The sequence below is a fragment of the Tympanuchus pallidicinctus genome, unplaced genomic scaffold (assembly GCF_026119805.1).
Source record: "Tympanuchus pallidicinctus isolate F22 unplaced genomic scaffold, pur_lepc_1.0 scaffold3, whole genome shotgun sequence".
Classification (NCBI taxonomy): domain Eukaryota; kingdom Metazoa; phylum Chordata; class Aves; order Galliformes; family Phasianidae; genus Tympanuchus; species Tympanuchus pallidicinctus.
The window spans coordinates 24,447,874-24,470,946 of record NW_026294747.1 but is presented as its reverse complement, the minus strand read 5'-3'; the positions used below and the strand labels follow the sequence as shown (position 1 = coordinate 24,470,946).

At 38.3% G+C, this 23,073-nt stretch overlaps 1 protein-coding gene across 13 annotated transcripts in view; it reads right to left on the bottom strand.

The window, feature by feature from the left end:
* Positions 1–23,073, bottom strand: part of PLA2G4B (phospholipase A2 group IVB) — a 47,209-nt gene that overhangs the window by 5,270 nt on the left and 18,866 nt on the right. For 8 of the 13 annotated variants that reach the window (XM_052696241.1, XM_052696243.1, XM_052696242.1 and 5 more), the window contains 20 exons: positions 22,855–23,008; positions 22,575–22,693; positions 16,699–16,771; positions 15,811–15,987; positions 15,048–15,184; positions 14,245–14,376; positions 12,935–12,993; positions 11,370–11,412; positions 10,144–10,207; positions 9,609–9,736; positions 9,375–9,485; positions 8,333–8,370; positions 7,291–7,426; positions 6,183–6,319; positions 5,747–5,969; positions 5,021–5,138; positions 3,831–3,968; positions 3,451–3,555; positions 2,725–2,910; positions 154–320 (listed from right to left, as the gene is read on the bottom strand). In XM_052696241.1, the coding sequence (XP_052552201.1) occupies positions 154–320; positions 2,725–2,910; positions 3,451–3,555; positions 3,831–3,968; positions 5,021–5,138; positions 5,747–5,969; positions 6,183–6,319; positions 7,291–7,426; positions 8,333–8,370; positions 9,375–9,485; positions 9,609–9,736; positions 10,144–10,207; positions 11,370–11,412; positions 12,935–12,993; positions 14,245–14,376; positions 15,048–15,184; positions 15,811–15,987; positions 16,699–16,771; positions 22,575–22,595 (2,193 nt within the window). In that variant the 5' untranslated portion in view covers positions 22,596–22,693; positions 22,855–23,008. Of the gene's footprint in view, positions 1–153; positions 321–2,724; positions 2,911–3,450; positions 3,556–3,830; positions 3,969–5,020; positions 5,139–5,746; positions 5,970–6,182; positions 6,320–7,290; positions 7,427–8,332; positions 8,371–9,374; positions 9,486–9,608; positions 9,737–10,143; positions 10,208–11,369; positions 11,413–12,934; positions 12,994–14,244; positions 14,377–15,047; positions 15,185–15,810; positions 15,988–16,698; positions 16,772–20,083; positions 20,287–22,574; positions 22,694–22,854; positions 23,009–23,073 lie in introns of those variants that run through there. The other 5 variants (XM_052696251.1, XM_052696252.1, XM_052696249.1 and 2 more) reach the window with 5 other exon arrangements.

The window sequence follows — 23,073 nt, the reverse complement described above, 5'->3', positions numbered from 1 at the left end:
GAGCACTTCTATACCTTTACCAATTAGTCACTTTTAGAGTAGCTGGTCACAGTATATTTGAGTATCAGATATAAATTTGGCTATGAACTCTTATGGCTTTAGAATAAGAATTTGACCAGGGCTGCAAGGAACAGATCATATTGATTTTCTTACCTTGAACGCATTCCCCAAACCATAATCAAGTGAGATAATGACATCTACGTTCCTCTCTGGCTTGAAAAGTGCTGCACCACTGGTGTTAATGAAATAGCCAACATCTATCAGGCAAAGATATTTCTGCAGTGGCGTCAGACTGTTAGGGAAGGAGTCCAGCACGGTGTCTGAAAAACATTATGAATACAGTTAGCAGTGCAATGATCAAAAGAGCTGTGATACACAGTAAAGGCAGCCCTTTGTCATCGAGACCAAGCTCACCTCCCTCCATAATGCGACCCCACAAACGTGGCCTCACAAAGGCAGGCTGTGAGGCAGCCAGGCAGAGGACAGGTGAGACACAGACTCCACTGGCCTCACAGCTGCTCTGGGGATTGTTTTTTCACAGAATACAGGCTTTAGCCGATTTTTTTTCCCCTGCTAAGAACTGGGAAAAAATGCAAACAACAAAAACAATTTCACAATGTAACAACAAATCTAACAAATGCAGTACATTGCTGCTCTTTTGTATTGCTCCTTTTTGACTTCTGCATTTTCTGAGGTGAAAACTCTGATTTCAGCTTGCTTTCAATGTCTTCTCATATAAATTATGTTAGCCATGTTGAAAAAAATATCAGATTGTGCATACAGGATTTTCTCCCAATAGCTTTAAGTATTCAAGTATTGCCTCAATTAATTAAATTTCACACACACTCTAAAAGCAGCAAAAAGTAGATTATGGAAATTGACATATTGAAATCAGTAGCCAATATCTGATAGCTAGATTCTCTTTTCTCTGTCCGAAACCCACCAGCCACCCTGTAGACAGCAAGCCCACTACCATTTCTAGTCTCATGGAACAAGAAACCTTTTGCTGTGATATAAATATCAAAATAGTGTTTTAAGAGACTCCTTCAAGTCAACAAAAGGAGGTAGCAAAGCCTACAGCAGACCCCTCATTCCTTGAAACATCTGTGCTTAGGCATTTTAAAAAAATGTTGATTGCAGAAATACTGCACATCTTTCTGCCTCCTTGGCCTCATTCTGTAGTGTTGATTTAAACTGTGCAGAATAATTCCAGCTCATTCCATAGCCTGGAACATTTGACAGCATCTTGAAGTAATAACTCATATTTTTTTCATTCCCTTAGTGTCAGATCTTTACAAAATTATTTGCTTCTTTTAGCATTTATGGATGATGGGATTCTGGTGCACTGAGAGTTCTTTGCTTGCCTCCTCAAAGAAGAAACAGAATGTACTTTTTACTTCTATTTGGCCTGGTGAATATTTTAAGTTGAAATTTCACTACACCCAATATCTTATCATGGACACAAAACTGTGCAGCATTTATTCATGGCTTCATAAATGAATTAAAGATCAGACTTTTCCTCGGGAGAGTCTCTACTTCCATTTTAAAACTCTACTTCCTTCAAAAAGGGACTTTGAAGAAGTGCTTCCTCAGAAATTCCCTCAGCAGCACAAACTACCATAAATGTATTACTATGATTGCCTGCTATGAGTTCTCAAATTTATCACCACCAAAACTAAGCTTTGCACTTGCCATTTAATGAATCTTTTTAATGTTTCGGTTAATCTGAGCTCTGGGGAAGTATTTAAGACAGAGCTGTATTCCTGAGACTTCACCTACCATTAGACTATCATTTCTGAAAAGCATTTAGTACTCTGCAGGCCCTAAAAGCTCCACTCCTCTTGCCACTTGTCAGCAAATTTCGGGTAGCAATGGCAGCCAGGCATAAAAGGTGTAGTAACTTACATGGAACAGAGGAGACAAAACACAAACTGCAAAAGGGAAGGACTCAGAGAAGCACACATTTTGTTGCTAAAATCAGATTAATAATGTAAGACCCTCCCACACTGCTACCTGCTCAAGGCATAAATGAAGACTGGATTACAGGAAGATTTATGGTGCTCAAAGGCTCAGTTCCATTATCTGCATATCATTTCATAGACTTTCATGGTTTTTGAGGTAAAACAACCATGACTTCACTTGTTTGTTCACCTGCAGAGTACAGGCCATAGAAAATTGATGTTTAATTTATACATCAAATCTACACACTTTTTTTTTTTTTTTTTAATATAAATCTAAATCTATGTGGCTCTAACTTTCTATGGTTGGTTTTTATTATTTCTGCTTCTGAAGGGTTAAGGACAGGTGACTAAATCATCTAATACTATACACATAGCAACCATGCTTTTGCATCCAATCTTCTCTTTCATCTGACCAACACAATAACCTGCTGCCTTGTGTTTCCAGTGTTACCTCTGCTTATTGACCTCAAAAAGAATTCACATTTCTCCAAATCTTCTGACTACTATACCTATGCAGAATGACACACTTGCTGTAGAAAAGCATGCTGTGACTCGTCAAATCTCGTCAAAAAGTGAAAGAGCATCTCATGGACTAATTCATTTTAACCTGTCACTCTGAGGAAACACACACAGTGAAATAGTTCCATCTCAGCAGATTTCCAAACCCCGAGCAAATATCTCTAAAAGAGAGATTTCCAAAGTCTAAAAAAAAACAATCTGAGATGTTACCTGCACACTGCAGCTAAATCTTTGTTGCAGTTACCTTTCCATTCAATAAATTTTCGCTGGTGGACATAATCCTTATGAAATTCTAAGCCTCTCAGGAAGTTATGAGACTTTCCCAGTAGTGGCCGCTTCGTTATAATGTCCTGAAACATTTCATACAACTTCCCCGACAAACAAGATGGAGGCTCAATGATAGTGGTATCCTCCTCAGGAGAATGTTTCTCTGAAATAGAAAAGGAATCATGAGAAAAAAATAGGTGTAATCTGTTCTGCTAGACACTTCTGCTGGCTAGCTGTTCTTCCCTCCACATTTCCTGCAATCTGTTGAAAAATGTATGCACACGATCATTTGAACACAGAGATATTTGGTTTTGTTTAAAACAAGCATGCCTTTTGCCTTTTACATACTTTCTTTGTACTTCTGTCTAAAAGCAAGAGCCACCCTTCTCATTTGTAGTCACAGGAGTCATTTAACAGATCATGAATAAATTCTAAATGAAAAACATTTGCAACTAGCATGAAATGTGCCTCTGGGAATTAAAAATAAAATAACTGTAAGAGGAAAACATCACAAGGTTATCATTGTGATACAGATGGAAATCATACCGGAAGGTCTAGAATGATGCAATACAACACATACCAGTTTAGGGAAAACATGTGAGAGATTATTCACAAACAGTTGCAATGGTGTATTTTCCTTATTCACCTCCTTAACAGAAGGCACAGTCTGGTCAAAAATGAATACTGATTTTGAAACCCTTACCTATATCTACCATATCTTTGGCCCATCGCTCCCAGAATTCATTTGAATTTGAGGACCAGTACAAGCCATCCAGCAAATTCCTGGTAAAGATGTTTGTCCAAAGACCTGCAAGTCAAATCACATGGGAAAAATACTGAACCAACACGTTAACTGTTGGCTATTTCAACTAATTGGTTTTTTTTAATTATAAGTATCAATGCTATGGATTGTTGGCCTGGTATGAATTTGTATGAATTGACCTTGTTATGTCATAGTTTAAGTAGAAGAGTTGAAGCTTAATAATGAAAACAATTCAGTGTTTTTCCTCAAGGGCTAACTACTCTCAGACCATTCACCACGCAGTGCAAAGTAACAAAATAAGAGGTATCACTTTAGGTCACCTTCTAGATAGCAGATCCGAGATTCTGGCAGCTTTTTCACTCGCCTTCCCATGAAGAACTCACTGTCAAAATATTCTGAACGAATGGAGGCTCCGTACTTTGGTATGGCCACTTCATAAGGAGAAAACTCAGCCCACTCTACAAAAGAATTGGCATATGCTACGTTTAATGTCCTACAGAATAAGGAAACAAAGCCTACCCCTTGGATACAGCTATCTAAAGTTTCATGAACTTTGCTGGTCTCGGCAGCTCAGTGCTATCACTAGTTTGTACTGCAAACTACACTGTCTAGTTCCATAAGAACTGAGAGTATTCACTCACTAGCTTTTTCCAACTCAGAAAGAGTCTAACATTAGCATTAAAAATGTAGACTCATATTGCTATATAAAGATTCTGGGAACCCACCTATCTCTCTAACTCAACATCATCAAACAATAAACAACTGTGATACAACCCTCAAGGAATGACCAGTATGAAAAATCTACTAAACCAAACATGTCAGTCTACATGATACAACAGAGAAGCTCGAAGACACATCAGCTCAGAATTAGAAAGCATCACAGTGTGGACATGGCCATGCAGTTTCCTGATTCAAGCTGCCCTGCGTAGGTATTACTGTGGAACAGCAGCCACAAACCTAAGTATTAAATGTTTGGGTTTTTTTAGTATCTGATTACTTCAATATTTCTTGCTGAATATAGTCTACAGGGTGTCATATCACACCCATATAGCAATCATACTCCACTCTACAGATTGTCTTTTAGATAATTGACAGTTATACTACAATCTCTACAAACAAAGGAACAATCACAGCCATTTCATAGATGTGGAACTGAAGCAAAAAAAAAAATCGTATGATTTGCTTTCACTCACCCACTCACTCACTCACTCACTCACTCACTCACTCACTCACTCACTCACTCACAGTGTCTTTGGCAAAACTAGAACTTCATCCCACAACTTCAGAAATGCCTTTTTTGTGCCAGAGAATGTTTTTCAGCAGATCTGCCTTTTCTAATCAACACCCAGCAGTTTGCAAGAAAGACAAATACTTCATTAAAAGATGAATCTTGAGTCAGGGCAAGCAACAGAGGCAATCCTTCCGTATTCCCCTGAGATATACACATTGCCACCCTATAAATTCTCTTTACTTCCTACTAAGAGTCAGAATAAACACTTGGAATACTTACCTCTAAATTTGAAAGTACTGAACTTTTCCTCTTTGACATTGAGGACTGCGTAGAAAGGCAATGGGTTTTGCCCATACTCCAATGCCCTGCGCTGGTCTGTGAGTTTGTACTTCCTTGGCTAATCAAAGGGATAAAAAAAAAATCACAGTGAACATGAGCTAAAACCACTGACACAATCTATATGAGCACTGATAGACAACAGATATTTTATTACTCAGAGGAGTCTGTGAGTCACATCTCCTTTAAAAAACTGCTTCTTTCTCGTTCTGAACTTTCCTTCGTGGTTCTCTTTTGGATATCTACTAACCTGCACATTAATATCTAAGCACATTGACTGTCTCTATCCCACAGATCTTTACAAAGATTCAGACTAATTATCACATGAGGGCAGTTTATTCTAATTCTGAAGTGCCCCAAAAGAAACAGACATTAAAAGATTTGGTTTTTCAGGGGTAAATTGTTCAGTTCTTTCTGAATATTTGCCCACTTAAATTATTATCTGTTTGGCACCTTGGTTCAGAGGCATTGACAAACCATCAGCTACTCCAGAAAGTCCTGGCTAGAGAATCCTTTGCCATTATTTACAAGTCATACAGGGATGCACCAGTCACTCTGGATTTGTTCCACACGTTGTAACATGCAATCAAAGTGGGAGATGCTACAGCAAATGAGTGGATATTTCCTAAATGCGTGGCAGGACCACATACCTGGTGGTGTGGTACATACCCGTCCATGTAAGAACATTTCCTGAACAAGTGACCACAGCGTTGTAAAAGATGAGACGTGTCCTGCTTTTGCCCTTTCAGCAAGTTCCTTGTGATAATACTTCAGATGCTCCATAGACATAAGGTTTAGCTTGCATTTTGTCACCTGTGCTTTTACTGCTCTGAGTGGCCCCTCCAGACTCTTTTGTGACCAATCTGCGTGTTCATACAGGTCTGCTAGGGTCCTACAGAACAAAAATGTGAGAAAATCATCTATTTCTTAGTAAGAAATACTGTATTTACCCTTGCGCTGTCATTAAAGCAGAGAAGTTATGTTAAAGAGCCGATGGTAAATAGCTTTACCAGGGAATTATGTTCACTTATTAACAGTGTGAGACTTTGAAAGAAATGCGGCGTCACAGACATTCCAAGAGTAAGTCACATCTTCTCTTACTCACCATGTTGAGCCAGAAGCCCCAGTGAGATAGGTAACACAGTCCAACAGATTTAGCTTCTGAAGAGCTAAGAGATGGCCAAACATAGCTGACATTGCTCTGAGGCCTCCGCCTGTTGCCATAACAGCTATTACTGGGACCTGCTCAAAACATAAATATCATCTTCAAAAACTTACTCACTTGCCTACTTGGAAAGTCTAATTACAGCTCTTATAATTTCCTCCTCAGACTTCATTGGAGGACACTGAAATTAAATCAGTGCTTAGACAGCCTTTACCAGTACCTTATTTTAATCAATCTCCAGATACTCAGAGAGTTCCCACAATCTCCAAGGTTGGATGAGATGCAGTGATTCTAAATCTCCTTGCTCCCTTTGCTCTTTATTGCAGTAATTTACAACAGATAACAATACAACTATAAATAATAAAACTGCAGCAAATGTAATTAAGAATGGATTCAAGGAAGTCATGAATAGGATTTAGAAAAAAATATATATTAATTAAAAGAATGATTCTTTGGACAGCATCCATTCAACAAATAAAACTACATCAAGAATATAAATGTTCACTTTAAATTTCACCCTGGATCTTGGCAACAGAATGTACTTCAGCTGGAATTTGTTAGAAAGGGCTCTTTCTCCATCCTGAAGAATTTCCACTTTTTGTGAATAGTGTTTGGAAAATGAAAAAAATATGTAATCCTAAAGAAGGAACATTACAATGATTTCATAAATTTCCACTTGAAGTCAATTTCAAATACTCCTGTTTTCCTATTTATTTTGGGTTTGCCTGGTTGTCTGTCATCTCACAAAATGTACCAATGTCTCATTTTGTGTCAACAGACTGCACCACATTGTTGGAAACTCTGGCCTTGAAGAAAGATATATTATAACTTTGGGAATTTGACCTATTGAAGAATATGAAAGCCTGAATAGCTAAGTTGAAATTTTAGATGAGTATGGGATATGCCACTCTGAGAACTTCAGTAATGTTGCCATTCAAATCAATGGGTTTGTCATCAGCATGCAAAAACTACTAGAAGGTTTGTGGGGAGTTGCATCAATCCTAATTCAATAGGCCCACACCCTACGCTTGGATTCCAGCTCACAGACCTCATGTTCATGTAGATCTCTTTCCAGATGAAAAACCCTTTTCAGGGCACTGGCAACCACTCTCTTCCTTTTTTGCAAGAATTCCTGCTCTTCTCGGCACAGATCGTATCCTAAGCGCACATCAAGTTTTTCTGTGCTGCAACACAAATAAATCCAGAGGCATTGGATTAGGATTGAAAATGCATATGAGTCTATTTTCAGCAACTGTAGTCTATTAAACACCATAAAGGATCATGATACACTGTTCAGATTTACAAGCAGAAACGCAGATTCCAGTGGCAAAGAAATCAACTGTTTTGCTTCTATATGGTCTCATTATTTTCTGATCTGATGGTTCAGTCTAAGTTTTACTGCCAGCTTAGAACAGCAAATAAGAAAGAAAGACTTCTGTGTATCCTTCAGTAGCATTGTTGGCTTAGTTCTTTCTATGTTTCCTTCACAGATCTAAGCAAAGGTTCATCTGAACCTAACAAGTTCTTTCAAGGGGATTTTACCATGGATCTCCATGGAAATGGTATGGTGAAAGACGTTTCCAAACAATTTTGTTTACATTTGTTTTCTGTCTCATTATTTTACTGTTTAATGTTTCATCTTCCCTAAATGATGCTTATTTTTATTCATATCACTGGTTCCACAAACATATTTTCTCAGGAATACTTATGCAGTTTGAGTAATGTACAGAATCTGGATGTTTTGCTCCAGTCAAATTTCCTTCTCCCTCTGCCTTTTCCTGCTTATCCCTTTGGAAGAAGTCTCCAATCTCAGTCTTTGGTTCTTTGAAGCAAAAGACATCTGACTAAGTTCCTTTAAAATTCTTTTTTTTTTTTTTTCAAGGTAGGGGGAGGAGGCATCTTAGCATGACTCTTGCCCCAGAGGCATCTAACTTTGCTCTGTTGTGGTGACTGTTTTATGATGACTTAACTGTTGACATATTTTGCCCCAAGTCTTTTGCATTCCTTGTATCTAAATGAAGGATTCTCTGCTCCAGAATACACTGTTCAAAGAACAATAAAACTTTCAAAGAAAAAAATAGTCTCCTTACCAGTCATTCAATTGGAGGTACAACTGCAGTGGCACATTCTGTAAAAAAAGAAATGTGAGCAGGAATGAAAATGACTGCGTGAAGAGAAAGTTTAGAAATCTAGATTTTCAGTGATTCCTTGAATGCCCCAGCACTACCACCATCTTGCACATAGTTTTTTGGGAAAAATTTGTCAGGAAAGCAAAAAAAAACCGAACATTTTCTAAAGAGGCAGAGGCAATGAAGGGGCTACTTGAACAGGCTGTGAACAGGACTCCCACCTCACTCCATGAACCAGCTTAATCCAGCAGCAGTATCACATACAGCTACCCTCTCATTCCTGAGTATGGAGAACAGTATCCAGCTACAGACAGCGTTACTAAGAGGAAATGCAAGTCACCATATGCTTTCAAAAAGCTAAGGAGGTACAAGAATCACCTGCTGTGGAACAAATGTTCATTCTCCCTTCTCTATAGGAGCAACGCTGCGAAGAAATTTTCCTCCTGCTTTTGCCTCTCATTTGCTGCAATGTGTGAGAAAAGATGTCTAGCTATTGTTTAGAGATTCACCAGTCCATACAGCTGTGTTACTTCTGCTTTTAAAGCAATTTAGAGTTGTACTTGTCCACCACTTATGATCAACATTGTACACATAGAGGAATGTGACAGAATTGTTCTTTGAAACTAAGAGTCAAGTTATCTTACTTTTTCCACCTAAAGCTTAGGTATACAGACTGAGCCAGCCACCTGGATTTCATACAGACAATAGAGACAGACTGGGACATCTCAAACTCTTGCTGCTGAACGTTCTCCTTTTACTGTGTAACGGTACTAGAGGTTGGTCTTTAAATTTAGACATATGCAACTAAAACTAGTCAGGGTGAAACCCCAATTATTGATTTTACTGTCAGAAAATTAATACTTCTGAGAAAACCAACCCTTTCTCACAGAAAACTTTTATTCACCCAGCCTAAAGGAATTCTTTTTCAAATGACATTGTGTCAAATACTGAGGGTTACTTTACCCATCTCTCCAAAAGGTCTCATAAATGGTGAGGCACTTACATGTCTTACAGGGAGGGTTACTTTCACTTTATGCCCAACAGGGAGAAATTTCAGTGGTACTGTTAAGGTGTCACTTAAATTGTTTGTGTCATCTTCCTTATCAGAAATTTTCTGCAAAAAACAAAAAAGGGTGTATTTTATGTACAAAATGAAAATAGTCCAGTTCCCCATTGTTTTGATGACAGTGAAAATAAGCAGGTAGTATGAAAATCAGTATGGTCCAGTACATGTTACCTGTAGCCTGGCTTTTAGAACTGGCTCCCAAGCCTTCACACAATGGAAGTAGAAGGTATTTGTGTCTTCTGTAGCTTTCTGTGTTCCTTCATGAGATGCAGGCACCGTAAGCACAAGATTCTTACCCTCTAGTGAAAACAGATTTGTTTAGAGAATGTTAGAGCTGTCCAGGCAAAACAGCTACCAAAGTTGGTATTTACTTCTTGTGGTAAATCCTCTGTAAATTCACACACTGGCAAGTCTCCCTGGTATGAGAATTGGTATTCCTGTATTTACCCAATAGCTTGAAGTGCTCCCAGTGTCAGCACTCTCTCATATTTCCACCAGCAAAATTTGCTGTGTCCAAACTTGATAGTTTCAAGGGAGAGACACCAGAGATGCAGAGTTAAACTAGAGACAAGTTCAGGAACTTTCACTGTACTAAATTTCATTGCCTTTAGGAGGTTATTAGTTGTCTCTGTATCCTGAAGTGCCTCTACCTGGACCTGAATGCTTATGATCTGGTTGCATCCTCACTTCAGAGAAATCTGCATACCTCGCAAATATTTCCTGCTTTCACTATGGTCCACTTGTACTTCCAAACACCAAACTTCACGGGACTGTAAAAGACAAAAGTGGAAATGTGTGAAAATAGTAAATGCTATGACTGTAGCAAAAAAATGAACCATCATGTAAGCAGTCATTAGGTATAATACAGAATCAAGCTAAACTGGGCTCAGTGCTAGAAGCAATCTAGCAGCAGAAGATTAAATTCATTATCCCAGGACAGTAGACCAATTGTAATGCTTTACAACTAGCTTGTCCATACAATGGTGCATTGCCAGAGGTGATTATACCTGCTCAAGTTATCCCCAAATCAAGAATCTTTGAACTACACTCTGCTGTCCAAACACAGCTACATACATATCTGGTAATTACTTAGAATAGGTGGAAGGAAACCACTTGATGATGAATTTCTGTGTATTGTGGTCATGATTAGTCTACAAGGCATCTTCTTGCTAGTCCAGATGTAGGGAGATCACGGATTTATTCCATCCTACTCTCCACCTGAGTCATTCCAGTTCACCTTTAATAACTCATGCCAGGACAGTTTTCCAACAACACATGCCAATCATTACAGCTCTCATACCTCACACAGAAAATGAGGGGCAAAGAACAGAATAGGTGTTATTTTACCACAGGTGTATTAAAGGCTAGCATCTGGAAATCACATGTAGGTTTGGAGTTGTTGGGATGAGGTACTTTGTACTCTTTAGCTGCTTGGCCAGCCTGAGGAGATAGGTAATGGACCACATGCTGACATATCACAAGAGGACTCTGTTTCAACAACTTAAATAGCTCTTTATTAAAAAGCGTGTGTCCCAAAAAGCTGTTAGATTAGATAATCTCTGAGTTATTGGAGTCTTCTGTAGACTCATAGCTGTCAAAACCTTTGGTTTTCCTGCCAAATGCCATATTGCATCATCTGAAACACAATATTTCACTTTGCCAACAAAAATGGATTCTGTAACATTAGCAAACTGTGACTGGTCAAAATACTGATACTTGAGGACTTCAAGAAACAGTTTCTATTCCATGAGGAGGGAAACGTAACAAATGGAAACTGTCCCATATTTGTAATATATAATGTAGACCATGCTCTATTCAATTATGTTTTCCCTGTAAAATATCAGATGGCTGAGGGAAAAGGAGAGAAAGGGAGAAGATTAAGAGAAGATAGAGGAAAAGTAACGCCAAGCTAAATTCAAACATGAATCTTACCACTAGGACATCGTTGGTAATGACATACTCTGGAGGGCCAGGACTAAAAAGAAGCAAAAAAGAAACAATTTGTGAGAATCCACTATTTTTAATAGCAGTTGCATTACTTCCTGTGTAAAACTGAATATAGTTACATTCGTGCCATTCTTTACTTCCTGAAAGGTGCACTATGTGACCATCTGCTAAACACATGAGCCAAAACGCAGTACCTAACAGAAGAGCCCATAAAAATATCAGTTCTTAAAACTACAAGAAAAAAAGGTGAACTCGTCTAATTTGGAATCATGTACTGCCCTTACCAAATGGCCACATGGCTTGGGGAAAAGCAAAGATGACTAATAATGTACTCTCCAAATACTTTTTAGGAAAGACATCTTTGACTGATCTAGACAACAATTTACAACTGGTCCCAGAGAAAGGCAAATTAGAATTGGCTCCCATTGGGCTATAGGTACGACTGGAAAAACACAAAGGTAAGTAACAAAAACTTTGTCCCTAACATCTCACCTTGCAAGACCCAGATCTGTCACTGAATGGTTGGAGTTACTCATGGAATTAAATAACTATAGAGTCTACTAACAGAACCTCTCATTACAGCTAATATTCCCATGGCACCAAGTTGCACACATTCCTAAGTGCTTTCATAGATCTGAAAGGACCACTGAAGTTATGCAGTACGTGATCTTTGACCATCTACAAAGCCGAGGATATTTTACAAAGCAGCACATCCAGCTCTCTAACTTCTGCAGAATGCATTTATCTTCAAATAACTTGGTTTCACTTCCAAAAATGGAGAATTCCCTACACCTCTAGTAACTTGAGCTGTGAAAAATCTTCCATTTATTTCTAGTCTGCATTTGCTCAGTCCAACTTCTAAGAACTGCTTCTTACTCTGAACTTCAATCTGGTTGAGACTGACTCCACACGTGCAGGAGATACTTACACTAGCTCTTAAGGTGTCCCTCATAAAAGAATAGATTTTCTGAGTGTTTTCCAACTCACAGCTGCCTGTTCTAATCATGCATTTAGTCAGTTTTAAATGGACTACATTACTTCCAAAAGCATTTAAAAGAGAGAGAAGTTTATCTTATTGAATTTGTTCTCCTACAATGTTGATTATCACTTTGAAGAAGGGGGGATTGTAATTGTATTAATTGCAGATTGCATGTTTTTGTAGTTTAACTAAGCTATCACCTAATGATCTATCTAATGCTATCTACACCACTCCACGTACATTTTGTTTTCTGGTCTTTTAGAAACATCACGGTGTTCATGGCATTATTAAATTAGTGATAATAGCTGTTACAGTGTTATGTCTTGTATGCATCTCACGTGCAAGTTATTGAATCCTGCCAATGTTACTGCATTACAATAATCAGGATATAAGATAAGATTTGTATACAATACACTAAAAGACAGAATTTGCTGGGGAAGTTAAGGCAAAACAAACAAACAAAAAAATCAGAACAGTAACTCACTGCTGGGAAGAAGAGCTGCAAGAATTTCTGCTTTCTTATTACACTGCCTGGCAGATACATGCCTTTTAGCTTTGTAATTTTACTCACATTTTTTCCATCCAGAATTCCACTTCCAAACTTTCCCATTTCTTAATGCACCTCTCTTTCTAAAAATGAAAGAGTAAAATAAACACAGATTATTGGAGACCGCAAGAGTTTACTGGTAGAGACACCCAAAATCATAGAACAATTTTGGTGGGAAGGATCTTCAAAGCCATCCAGTCCCAATGCCATGCTCAGGATCCCCATCAAACCTGGCCTTCAGAACGCCTCCAGAGATAAGCCATTCACAAGAAACTTGAAAAGCATTTCAGTATCATGTCTGATGTCTCTTCTGTTAACATTACCAAATAATCTGTATGTCACTTCTTTCCAAAGCTGAGATTGCAGGAAATGCATGTAAGATTAATACTCTACCACTGTGGGATATGTAGAACTATACAATTTACAAAGACCTAGAGTGGAAAAGCTTGGATAAAACAGAAATAAAATGAATTTCTGCGAAGATGGTCTGCCCAGCATAAAAGCGTTGACACTCAATAACAAACGTGACAAATTCTGCTGTCATTTCCATTTAAATTACATTCATGTTGAATCCAGCAGAGATGAAGGGGAGAAGAACACTCCCAACCAAGGAGGTTATTGAATCATTAACATTTCCCAGTGATTCAGTGAGTGGCTGAGAAGTGCATTCCACCAGCCTGCAGAGTCATGGCGGGGAATCCCTGTTAAGAGCTCTCAGCATTCAGGAAGTAGCTGAAGCTCTGGTATGGACTGTCTCTTTACTATTGGAAGTGTACAGCAGTACCTCAGCCATAACTCACAGAAGCCCAGGAACTGTCACAGAACTATCTCAGTTTTGTTCACTGGACAACTCTCTTCCTTATTAAAAAATACTAGTAGGACAGGCATCCCTTACCTATTGGCTATGAAAACCTCAATAAACAGAAGAAATCCAATATGAACATTAACAGGAAAAGCCTGAAAGAATCATTAATTCAAGTGGTTAGTTGATTATCTTCAAGTTTTTAATAAGAAGTCATCAAGGGGAAATGTTCTCTAAGCATAGGAAACGTGAAACAAAGCCAAAAAGTAAGAAAGTTGTTTGAGGGATTATAAATTATGAAAGTGACTGTATTTACAGATGCTAGCTATTAACATCTATTTCGCCTGCACAGAGATGGTGGCACAGTATAGAACACACTTCATTTTCTGAATCTGTGAAAACAGATTAATAAAATCACAAGAATCTACCACAATGATAACTGACTTGAGATATTGATGATGCAGACCCAAATTCTATCTAACACAAAAGCCAACATGGAAAGTAAATAATTCCATGTATTTTCAGACCTTACCTCTGATTTCAAAGCAAACTTCTCACGGACTCTTTCTCCAGGTCTGACTCTAGCAATATTAAAAAGAACTGTGAACTGCATGTCATCTTTGGTGAGTGGATCTTCGTCACACACCGCCAATTCTAAAATGTTCTGGTAGTAGAAGAAAATAAATACGAACTCTTATTGACCCGCTGTTTTCAGGAAAAAATATAAATAAAATGATTACAGACTTGTAGCTGATTGACTAGCACAGTGGTATGAATAATGGAACCTGTGCTTTCAGGAGTCTGGTAATGTGGAACTGAATCATTAAAATCCAGCCCTGGGAAATATATCATGGAGTAGAAGACAACAGCCATCAGCAATCTCACTATTCCAAGACAGAGATGTTTGGTGCTCTGCACCACTTCTGATAACCTACCCAAAGAATGCACTTATTAAGTTTGTTCATCCTCAAAGTTCTATTAACTATGCAGCAACTCCTCTATCCTTCCATTAAAACCAGCAGATGAAATACTCATTGCACTCTAACCATTCAAAATAGCTCAGAGATGAGACATGCTACAGCAGTACTTACATCCCTCAGGAGACAACATAGGGAATCCAGACTAGCTCAGATATAGGAATTTAAATCACAGATGTCTACAACTTGTTGAGGGGAATGCTACTCTGTGTATCTGCTGTTTTGTGCTAACAAATCAGGTGGAAATTCCATCTCATAAGCGATGTCTTAAGTTATTTAGCACATTTGATCAACGAGGAGTCAATTGTGGACTCCCAGCAATTCAAAATTGTAAAATTCCCATTTTTTTTTTAAATACCTCAACTTCTCTCTGGATCCTAAAGTAGAAAGTCTCATTCCAGACAGGGTTGTCCGAATTCTTGATAGTTTTGGTCTGAAGCTTTTCATTTGAAGCAGATGGCAGCCACAAGCGCACATAGCAGTCTGATGCAGTCACTGCAGCAGAAAAATAAAATAAAATCCAGACGCCAATATTATAGATGGGCAAGGCCATGATTCTGGGGAATAATAAATACTTTAAAAAAAAATAATAATAATAAATAAAGAGATCACTGGTTGGAAGCAACCAAGGGTCTTGGTATACAAACTGATTTCTGGGTAGCTACAAATGGCAAATATCACATGCACGCATGCACACACAAGATACACTGAGAGCAGTGTTTCTCATGTGAAGAGAAAGAAGTAGAAAAGAGCCCATTGACCATTCATCAGGCATATTCCCTACCATTCCAGTCAATTGTGTTTAAAAGAAGTTTAACTGAAACTAATGCTAGTTCCAAAAAGGACAATTAGGATGGTTACAGGAAAGGAAAACACATATTATAGACAAGATGACATGAGACTGGCTTGCTCAGTTTCATAACGCAAACACGGGGGGACATGACTGCTGTCTAGAAGGGTTAGCTACTGAGGAACATCTGTTGCAGTTACAGGCCACTGTGGGCTGAAAAACAGGTTGGAAATCTTCTCAATTCCAGCCTAAACCCATTTCTTATGGTTAGTGTGGTCAGTGTCTGGAGCAGCTGTCCTTTGGGAAAAGCAAGGTCGGAAAACACATTTACTTTGTGGAGCTTGACAGCGGTGTGAAAAGAAATCTCCAAGTTGATGTCTTTCAGAGCTGGAGTCTGGACTTGACTGAAGACGTCTACTGCAGCCCGAGAGGCCTAAATACTTCAGGCTGGTATCAAGCAGTGAATAACAATGCCCCGCAAGGTTTTGGCAGGAAAGTGGAACTGTCCCTTCAATAGAGTAGACAGAACAGGTCATTGAGACTCAAATACAGGCCTTGTCACTATGGCCATTCTGGTGTCCACCTCTGGACATAATACCTGAAGTACAGTGAGAGTATAAGAAAAGGCAGCTTGAGGTCTTTTTGCTGGCTGAGGAGCACATAGAAGACTGCAAAAAATGACAGGTGAATGGCTGATCCATCAGACACCCTGAGAATGAGCCATAGGAGGCTATAAGAGTGAGATAAGAAGTTAAAGAAAGTGGAATAAAAAAGTAGACAGAAAAGTCTGTTTTGCCTGCACATTCAGAATGTGGTTAGGGCAGGGTCTACACAGGTTCTCCTTAGTCAAAAACTTAGGAACATTATTTAACATGAAACACCCCAGATGACCCTCTTTAGAAGGTCTGAAATTCCCTAATTGACTTTTGACTGTAAGAAAATGTATAGGCTGCAGTTCCCTCACATGGTCTACTTTCCCTTACTGGTTCAGAAAGTTCAGCTGGGAGTCTTGGATTTTACAGTTTCTCTGAAATGCCAATAGATCTGGCCTCTAAACTAATGATACCTCAGGCATTTGATCTAATTACAGCCCTGATGTTAGTATTTCTATTGCTCTGCTTTATGCGTATATGTTATTTGTATACCTTCAGAACTTAGGAACATTGCTCACTGTGTAAACTCTAGAGGTGACTAAAAACACAAGCAAACCACAACTCACATAGGTCTCTTGACTTGATGTTCCTGGCTTGTATGATTCTTACAGAAAGCATGTAGATGGGACAAATCTTCATCTGCAGAGAAAACAAATGCAATGAGTTTTGTCAGCTCGTCCTACAGAAATCATACGTATTTTGAACCGTACAGAGGACTGTCTGTCCTTGCTGTTTGCCTGTTTGAAGTGAGGAGGTCACCTTTCAGTGGAAGCATGCCATGCTAAGATGAAAGCACGATTACCCACTATTTGATGATTATCTGCAGACTATTTGCTGAGTAGCTTGAATAAATGAAGACAGAGAAAGAAAGAAGACAGCAGCTCATATAACGCTATAGGAAGCTCCTGTAGTCACCCAAAAATGTCCCTTTACAAACAATCTGGTATATACATGGTTGTGGTGATAACTGTTCTGCCAACCCGCAGAGGAACTTATGCCACAGCTGGGTCAAAACTGGGCCTTTGGAAGGCAACACTAGGAACTCACAGCTGCCTGCCTGGGTCTGGGCTCAGTACTGATTCTGGCTCTAGATATGGCAGTTACCAACCATATTTAAAAGCTTCCAATCTCACATCCCAAGTAGGACTAGATTTTCATTATGTTTATAAGTAGGCCAAGTTCAGCAATAGGCATCTAGTGGACTGCATTACAGGCTCTAAGTGGACTACATGCCCAGCAGAAGCCCTTCAGATGAAGGAACAATAGTGCCCTGATTTACAGGTGTAATATCACAGAATCCTACATCATTAGGTATCTTGAATTCATCTAATGGAAATGTGACCAGTCCTCTTTCAGATATGAGATTTATTCCTATCAGAAACAAGATAGCAGTGCAATGTTTATTTCAAGTTACTTGTTCCAAACTCTCATGAGTCAAGCTTCCCAGCTACTCAAAAAATACTCAGTGCTTTCAAAAAATGTTTCAGTAAGCCTGAATGAACACACATATGCAGATGCAATAAACTTAATTAAAGGAAAATATTTCCGTTTTTTTTAGCTCTCCGAATTGGAACATTTAAATTTTATTTTCAAGCAAAAATAACAAACAGTCTCTCTCTCTCATTAACAAATTAGAACAGGGACAAATCATGCTAAAAACACTCCATTAGCTTTCATGGTACTTTAAACTACAGACTGATTGAAACAAGACATCTGTTTGTCTAAACCAGAGTATCCCACTACACTGCAACAATATAAATATATTTTTTTTAAAGTAGCACCATGATTAATTTTCTTGACACTGAAATGATTAACTTCAGACACACCAGGAGATGAGGAAGGGAGAACTTCTCTAGAAATAGTCATTATACTAAATTTGAAACTCCTTTTAAATGGGGTGGAAAATACTGGACTTTTTTTTTTTTTTTAAATCAGAAATGAAAATTGCCTTCATTCAGTTTAATTCAACATTTTTTAGAGGCAAATAGCATCATATGAAATGGACACAATTTTAACTGTAAATTAGCACACTCAGATAAGGCTTTATATTAAATTTTACAAAGTCTATTTTTTTAAATTCAGGTTGATATTCAAGAGTCATCTAAACAGAAAAATGCTGTTGGTAAACCAGTGCAAAATCACAAATTACTGTCTCTTGGACCTTAATGGTTGATTGAAACACCTTCTGTATAGAAATGCAAAGCACATTTGTTTTTGTGGAACAAAAACCATTCCTATTATGTTTTCTTCCAGTTTGAAACTGAAATATTTTGAACCTTACAAGTTTAACACGTTATGGACATTTCAAGTTCCAGTGAGGACAATTCTAAACTATTCTTGTAGCCCACTGAAAGAATTAGACTTTAATTTTCCTACGCAAATAGCTATTAAACATAGAAGTACCGACTGGAACACTCAGCATTCCTAGTGGGTTTCATTAACATGAAATATTGGATTATGTAGCCAATTACAGGGCTGACTGTTTTTAATTAATATGTTAATTCTGTGCTGTTTTGTAATCAACTTCCCCTTGCTCAATGGAAGCCCAAATCATTCTCAGATTTCGCCTTCACTGGAAAAATAGATGCTGGTATATAATTTTCTCTGAACCTTACATGATCAAAATTTCCTAATTTCTTACAAAAAGATTCATCTGCAGCTCATTATCAGCTACTCTTAGTTGTGATAGGTGTCATGCTTTTGCATCTTCTCCCACTACAGCCAGAAAGCTTCATACCTCCTCTCTTCCTCTTTCAGCAGCAAGCACTTCATTTAATGAAAAATCATCTAAGGTGACTAAATTTCTTCAGATTTGGTGCAGCATAGCCCTTGCATTGTTGCAGGGAAGAGATAAACGGGTTCAGATGGGTAAAGATGGCTGTAACAAATCCTACAGACTGCGAATTCCCATGGAAAGCAAGAAGAACATCCTGTTCCCAAGGCTGCAGTTTCTGCAGATTGTGGTAGCCACTGAGAATTGAGCTAATTCTCTTTTTCATCAGAAAAAGGCTGAGCTCATTTCCCTTTATAACAGTCCAGAGTAGCCCAGCAGGGGTCTGATTTAGATGGGCCAAAATAACACCCTTGTTCAAAAGTGCTAGTGCTCTAAAACACCTTTTCATTTGCTGTTTTCATAACTTGAAAAGCAAAGTGCAATATTGCTATTAATACGAATTGCTAAGCATGAGTGTTATATCCAGACAGCTCTTCTGGAGTTATTTACTTGCAGTTCCACTGATCTTGTTCCTTACTTTCTTGTGAGAACCAGAGTTTCCTGTATAGGCTCACAGAGACCAACATAATGCTTCTGGAAACATGCAGTGTCAAATGTAGTCTTCATTGAGGCACATCACTCTATTTTTGCCTAGAAATACAACCATCCTTATTTGCTGGAAAATTAATAGTGCTACGTTGAGGCCAACAACAGAGTGCAGGACTCAGCTGCCTGTGTACGTCTGCATCCTAGACAACGACACTCCAGACCAACAAATAGTGCCATGTCCAAATTCCCAAAGAGTATTTAAACAAAATGCATTGAAAAATCTTTTCATTTGATAGCACTTAGCATTAAATTACATTTCTGTACTCTTAGAGAAAGTTTTCAAGGGACCATTTCAAGTCTAAAATAGAGAAAACCCAAGCAGATAAAACTAGCTACAATTGTGTAAAACCCTAAGCAAGCTGAAAATTCACATCTGTTTCCAGCCTTGCAGTGATGATTGTAATAACACATTGGCTGGCCTACTGTCTGGCTTCCAGGGAATAGTCATATGCCTGTCAGCTTCAGGAGGACACATAATTAGCCTTCTCTACTGTTTACAGGCAGTTAGTCACTTCAGGGTTTCATCCCAAAAAGAGAACTTTGAGAATATATGAGCTTCTCAAAGCTCATTAATAATGAAAAGCCTACTGAGACAGTTTTCAGATGGCAATGAAAGAAGCAAAACCTACCAACAGCTCACATCCTTGATTTCACTCCTTATTGCCCCACCATGCTGCTCCCAGAACAAGGCCTCATTCACTAGTAAATTATTCTTCTAGGAGAATAGTTTCTGTAGAACTTGACAACCTGGGAAACTCCTCCCATCACCATTGGTTTGTACATGTTGGAAGTCTAACTGGAATCTCAGTGTTGCACTTCCCCAACTCCAAATCTAAGCAGTTAACAAAGTAGAGTTACCACCATGCGATACCAACAGGTTATATGAAGAGTTTTATAAGAAAAGTTTGTACCCTGTCTTTTGGCGTCCTCTGAATAAGTTTTAGAGTTTTCTCTCAGTTTTGTCAGTGTTTTTTAGGCGCAAATCATTACTTCTTTCCATGCATTATTTTTTCTCTCTCCAGTGGCATTCTACAAGCAGTGCAATATCTTATTAATGGATCTCACACCATCTATGATCATTTGGCATATTCTGATCATTTCTTTTATCTTAGATACCGAGGGTTTACTTCAACTACAGTTTGGAGGTAGTTTATTAAATTAAGGGTAAAATGAAAAACTTAAAAAAAAAAACAACAACCCACAACACTTTTTGACCTTCTCTTGATCAGCCTGATTCCAAAGCACTCTCCCACACAGATTCTTTAATACATAACGTGGGCTGAGGGCATTGGAAGTTGAACTTTTAGAAAGAAAATCTAATTTTGTTTATGAATATTTATTGTAATATCATGTTTTCAGTGATGGATTGTTTCAAGAGTCACAGTAGGTTTGGGATGGACCATCCTTATACTCTACCAGTCTTCTCTTTTCCTGTATGGGTGACTGCCTCAGGGATTTGTACTGTTTCTGAGTATCTTATAGAAAAAAAAATATTCCATGGTTCAAAAAAAAACTAGAGTGATAACTCTTGTCTGAGCAGAAAATACACCCTTATGAAAACCAAGAGTTTTCTCAGAAAGCTGCAAATTAATACTGTCCTCTACTTCTGTGCAAATTCTGTATTTTTAAATAGTAAAAAATTAACTTGGAGATTTTCAGTAGGCCCCTCTAAATAGTATGAAGTATCCATGCTTTCCAGACAACTTGCTTTTATAATCTAAAAGAAAAAGAAGAAAATAAAAAGAACACAAAACCTGATTTCTGTCTCTATTTATTCAATTAAACATACTGAAAAAACACATTTTCCTGACAGAATGTCACAGCTCCTGCAGTACTGAAAGAATATTCTTCTGTGGGAGCAAAAACCTTCTGACCTGAAGCTATGCCTGAACTCTATATTTTGTCCATATTGCCCATAAAGTGGGAAAATATCAGACAATAGCAGCTGTAGCATTAGGTTCAAATGCAAGAACTTCCTCTGTAATAGAGATTTTTCAGATAAAATTTAATCTGTGCTATCCACCCATCTATCAAATTCAGTGTTACCTTAATAGATTCAAGAGATACTTTAAATGGATGGATGATACTTAGTTATAAGATGGATACATACCTCTGGATCTAACAGGTAGGTAAACAGATTAAGTACAAATTTTATCAAAATAGTACTTTACATATATAATTCATATTCTTTGTCCTGAGCACCCAGCATCCGACTATTTTTAACCCTTCATAAAGTCTATCAATTTAAGCTACCAGCAGCTGAATCTTTTAACTTCACTTTCAATTATGTCTGTGGCAAAGAACAGTAAATATTCTTAGATGTTAAAGATGAAGGATTCTCGATAAGCCATAACACATAACACATAATATAGTTTCCCATACATTTAAACCCTGGGAATGGCCATATTTCTTTTTGTTACTGTAAATTTTGACAGAGACTTTGAGACATAAAGAATGTTTAATTTGTACATAATTCAGACACGGCATCAATTACTTTTTAAAGATTCACATGAGAACATGGCCCAGAGCCAATAATCCTGTTGATTTATACTGAAAGCTATCAGCTGAAATCTCTGAATGGAACTCACATTGGAAAACTCAAGTCGAAACAAGAAATATCTCCCCTCGAATCACAGACACTGTAAACATTACATGAAAGACAGCTAAATCAGCCAAATGGCTCATTAGAACTCCCCCCTGCAGCTAAACACAAATCGTGCTTTGTTGCTAGAAAAAGCTGTTGTTTTTTTTAGCTTGGGCAAGCAACGAACATGTGCGATCCTGAGAAAAGCATGCAGTAGGACTAAGGCACTTTCGTTTTGCATGAAGTAAACTCAAGGCCAGCCCTGCTCCACCCTGGTGTTCATTCCCACATGTACACCTTACGACAAAAGGGCCACGTTTTACTGCATTTTCATTGAATGTAGCTCACACGTCAGTTAGGGCAAGGGAAAAGGGAAAACTGCAAACTTGCAAAGTTCAAGAGGACCCTGCTATATCAAACCAGCAGCATCTCAACAGACACACAGAAGAGCGAGTTCACTTATGAGAGCAAGAGCCAGCTGTTCCCAGAAGCAAGGCGTCAGGCCAAAGCAAAGACAGGAGCTGCAATTCTCTTACCTTGGCTGGTGGGCTTCCCATAGCACACAAGATGGCGACAGCAACAGAAAACCCAATTTGGATAACAGATCTGTCAGCTGACAAACACACTCACGGCTTGTTGTTGCTGCTGAAATAACCTGAAGGACACATATAATTTATACAGGCGCTGAGCTCCACCCTCTGCCTCCTGTGTATGGGGAAGAGATTCTGCCTACGTCTGAGGGACACATCTACAATGTCAGAGGTGAGAGGAAAGCTGCAGTTATCACATCTCTGCCTGTCACTTTACGCCTCTTACCTTTTGTTATTATCTCAAGACAATCCTTCCTGGCTTATGGGTGAATTCTGCCATGTTCAGAAAGTCTCCCTTCACTTTCCATCTCTTCCTTCTAGTCAGTAGATGAATTGTCTGTATCTGTATCTTAAGTTCTTCCACAGAATAATCGAACAATCTAGAAAAAAAAAATATATATATATATAAAAATAAATTTTTGATTTTTTGAAAATGAAGGGAGGA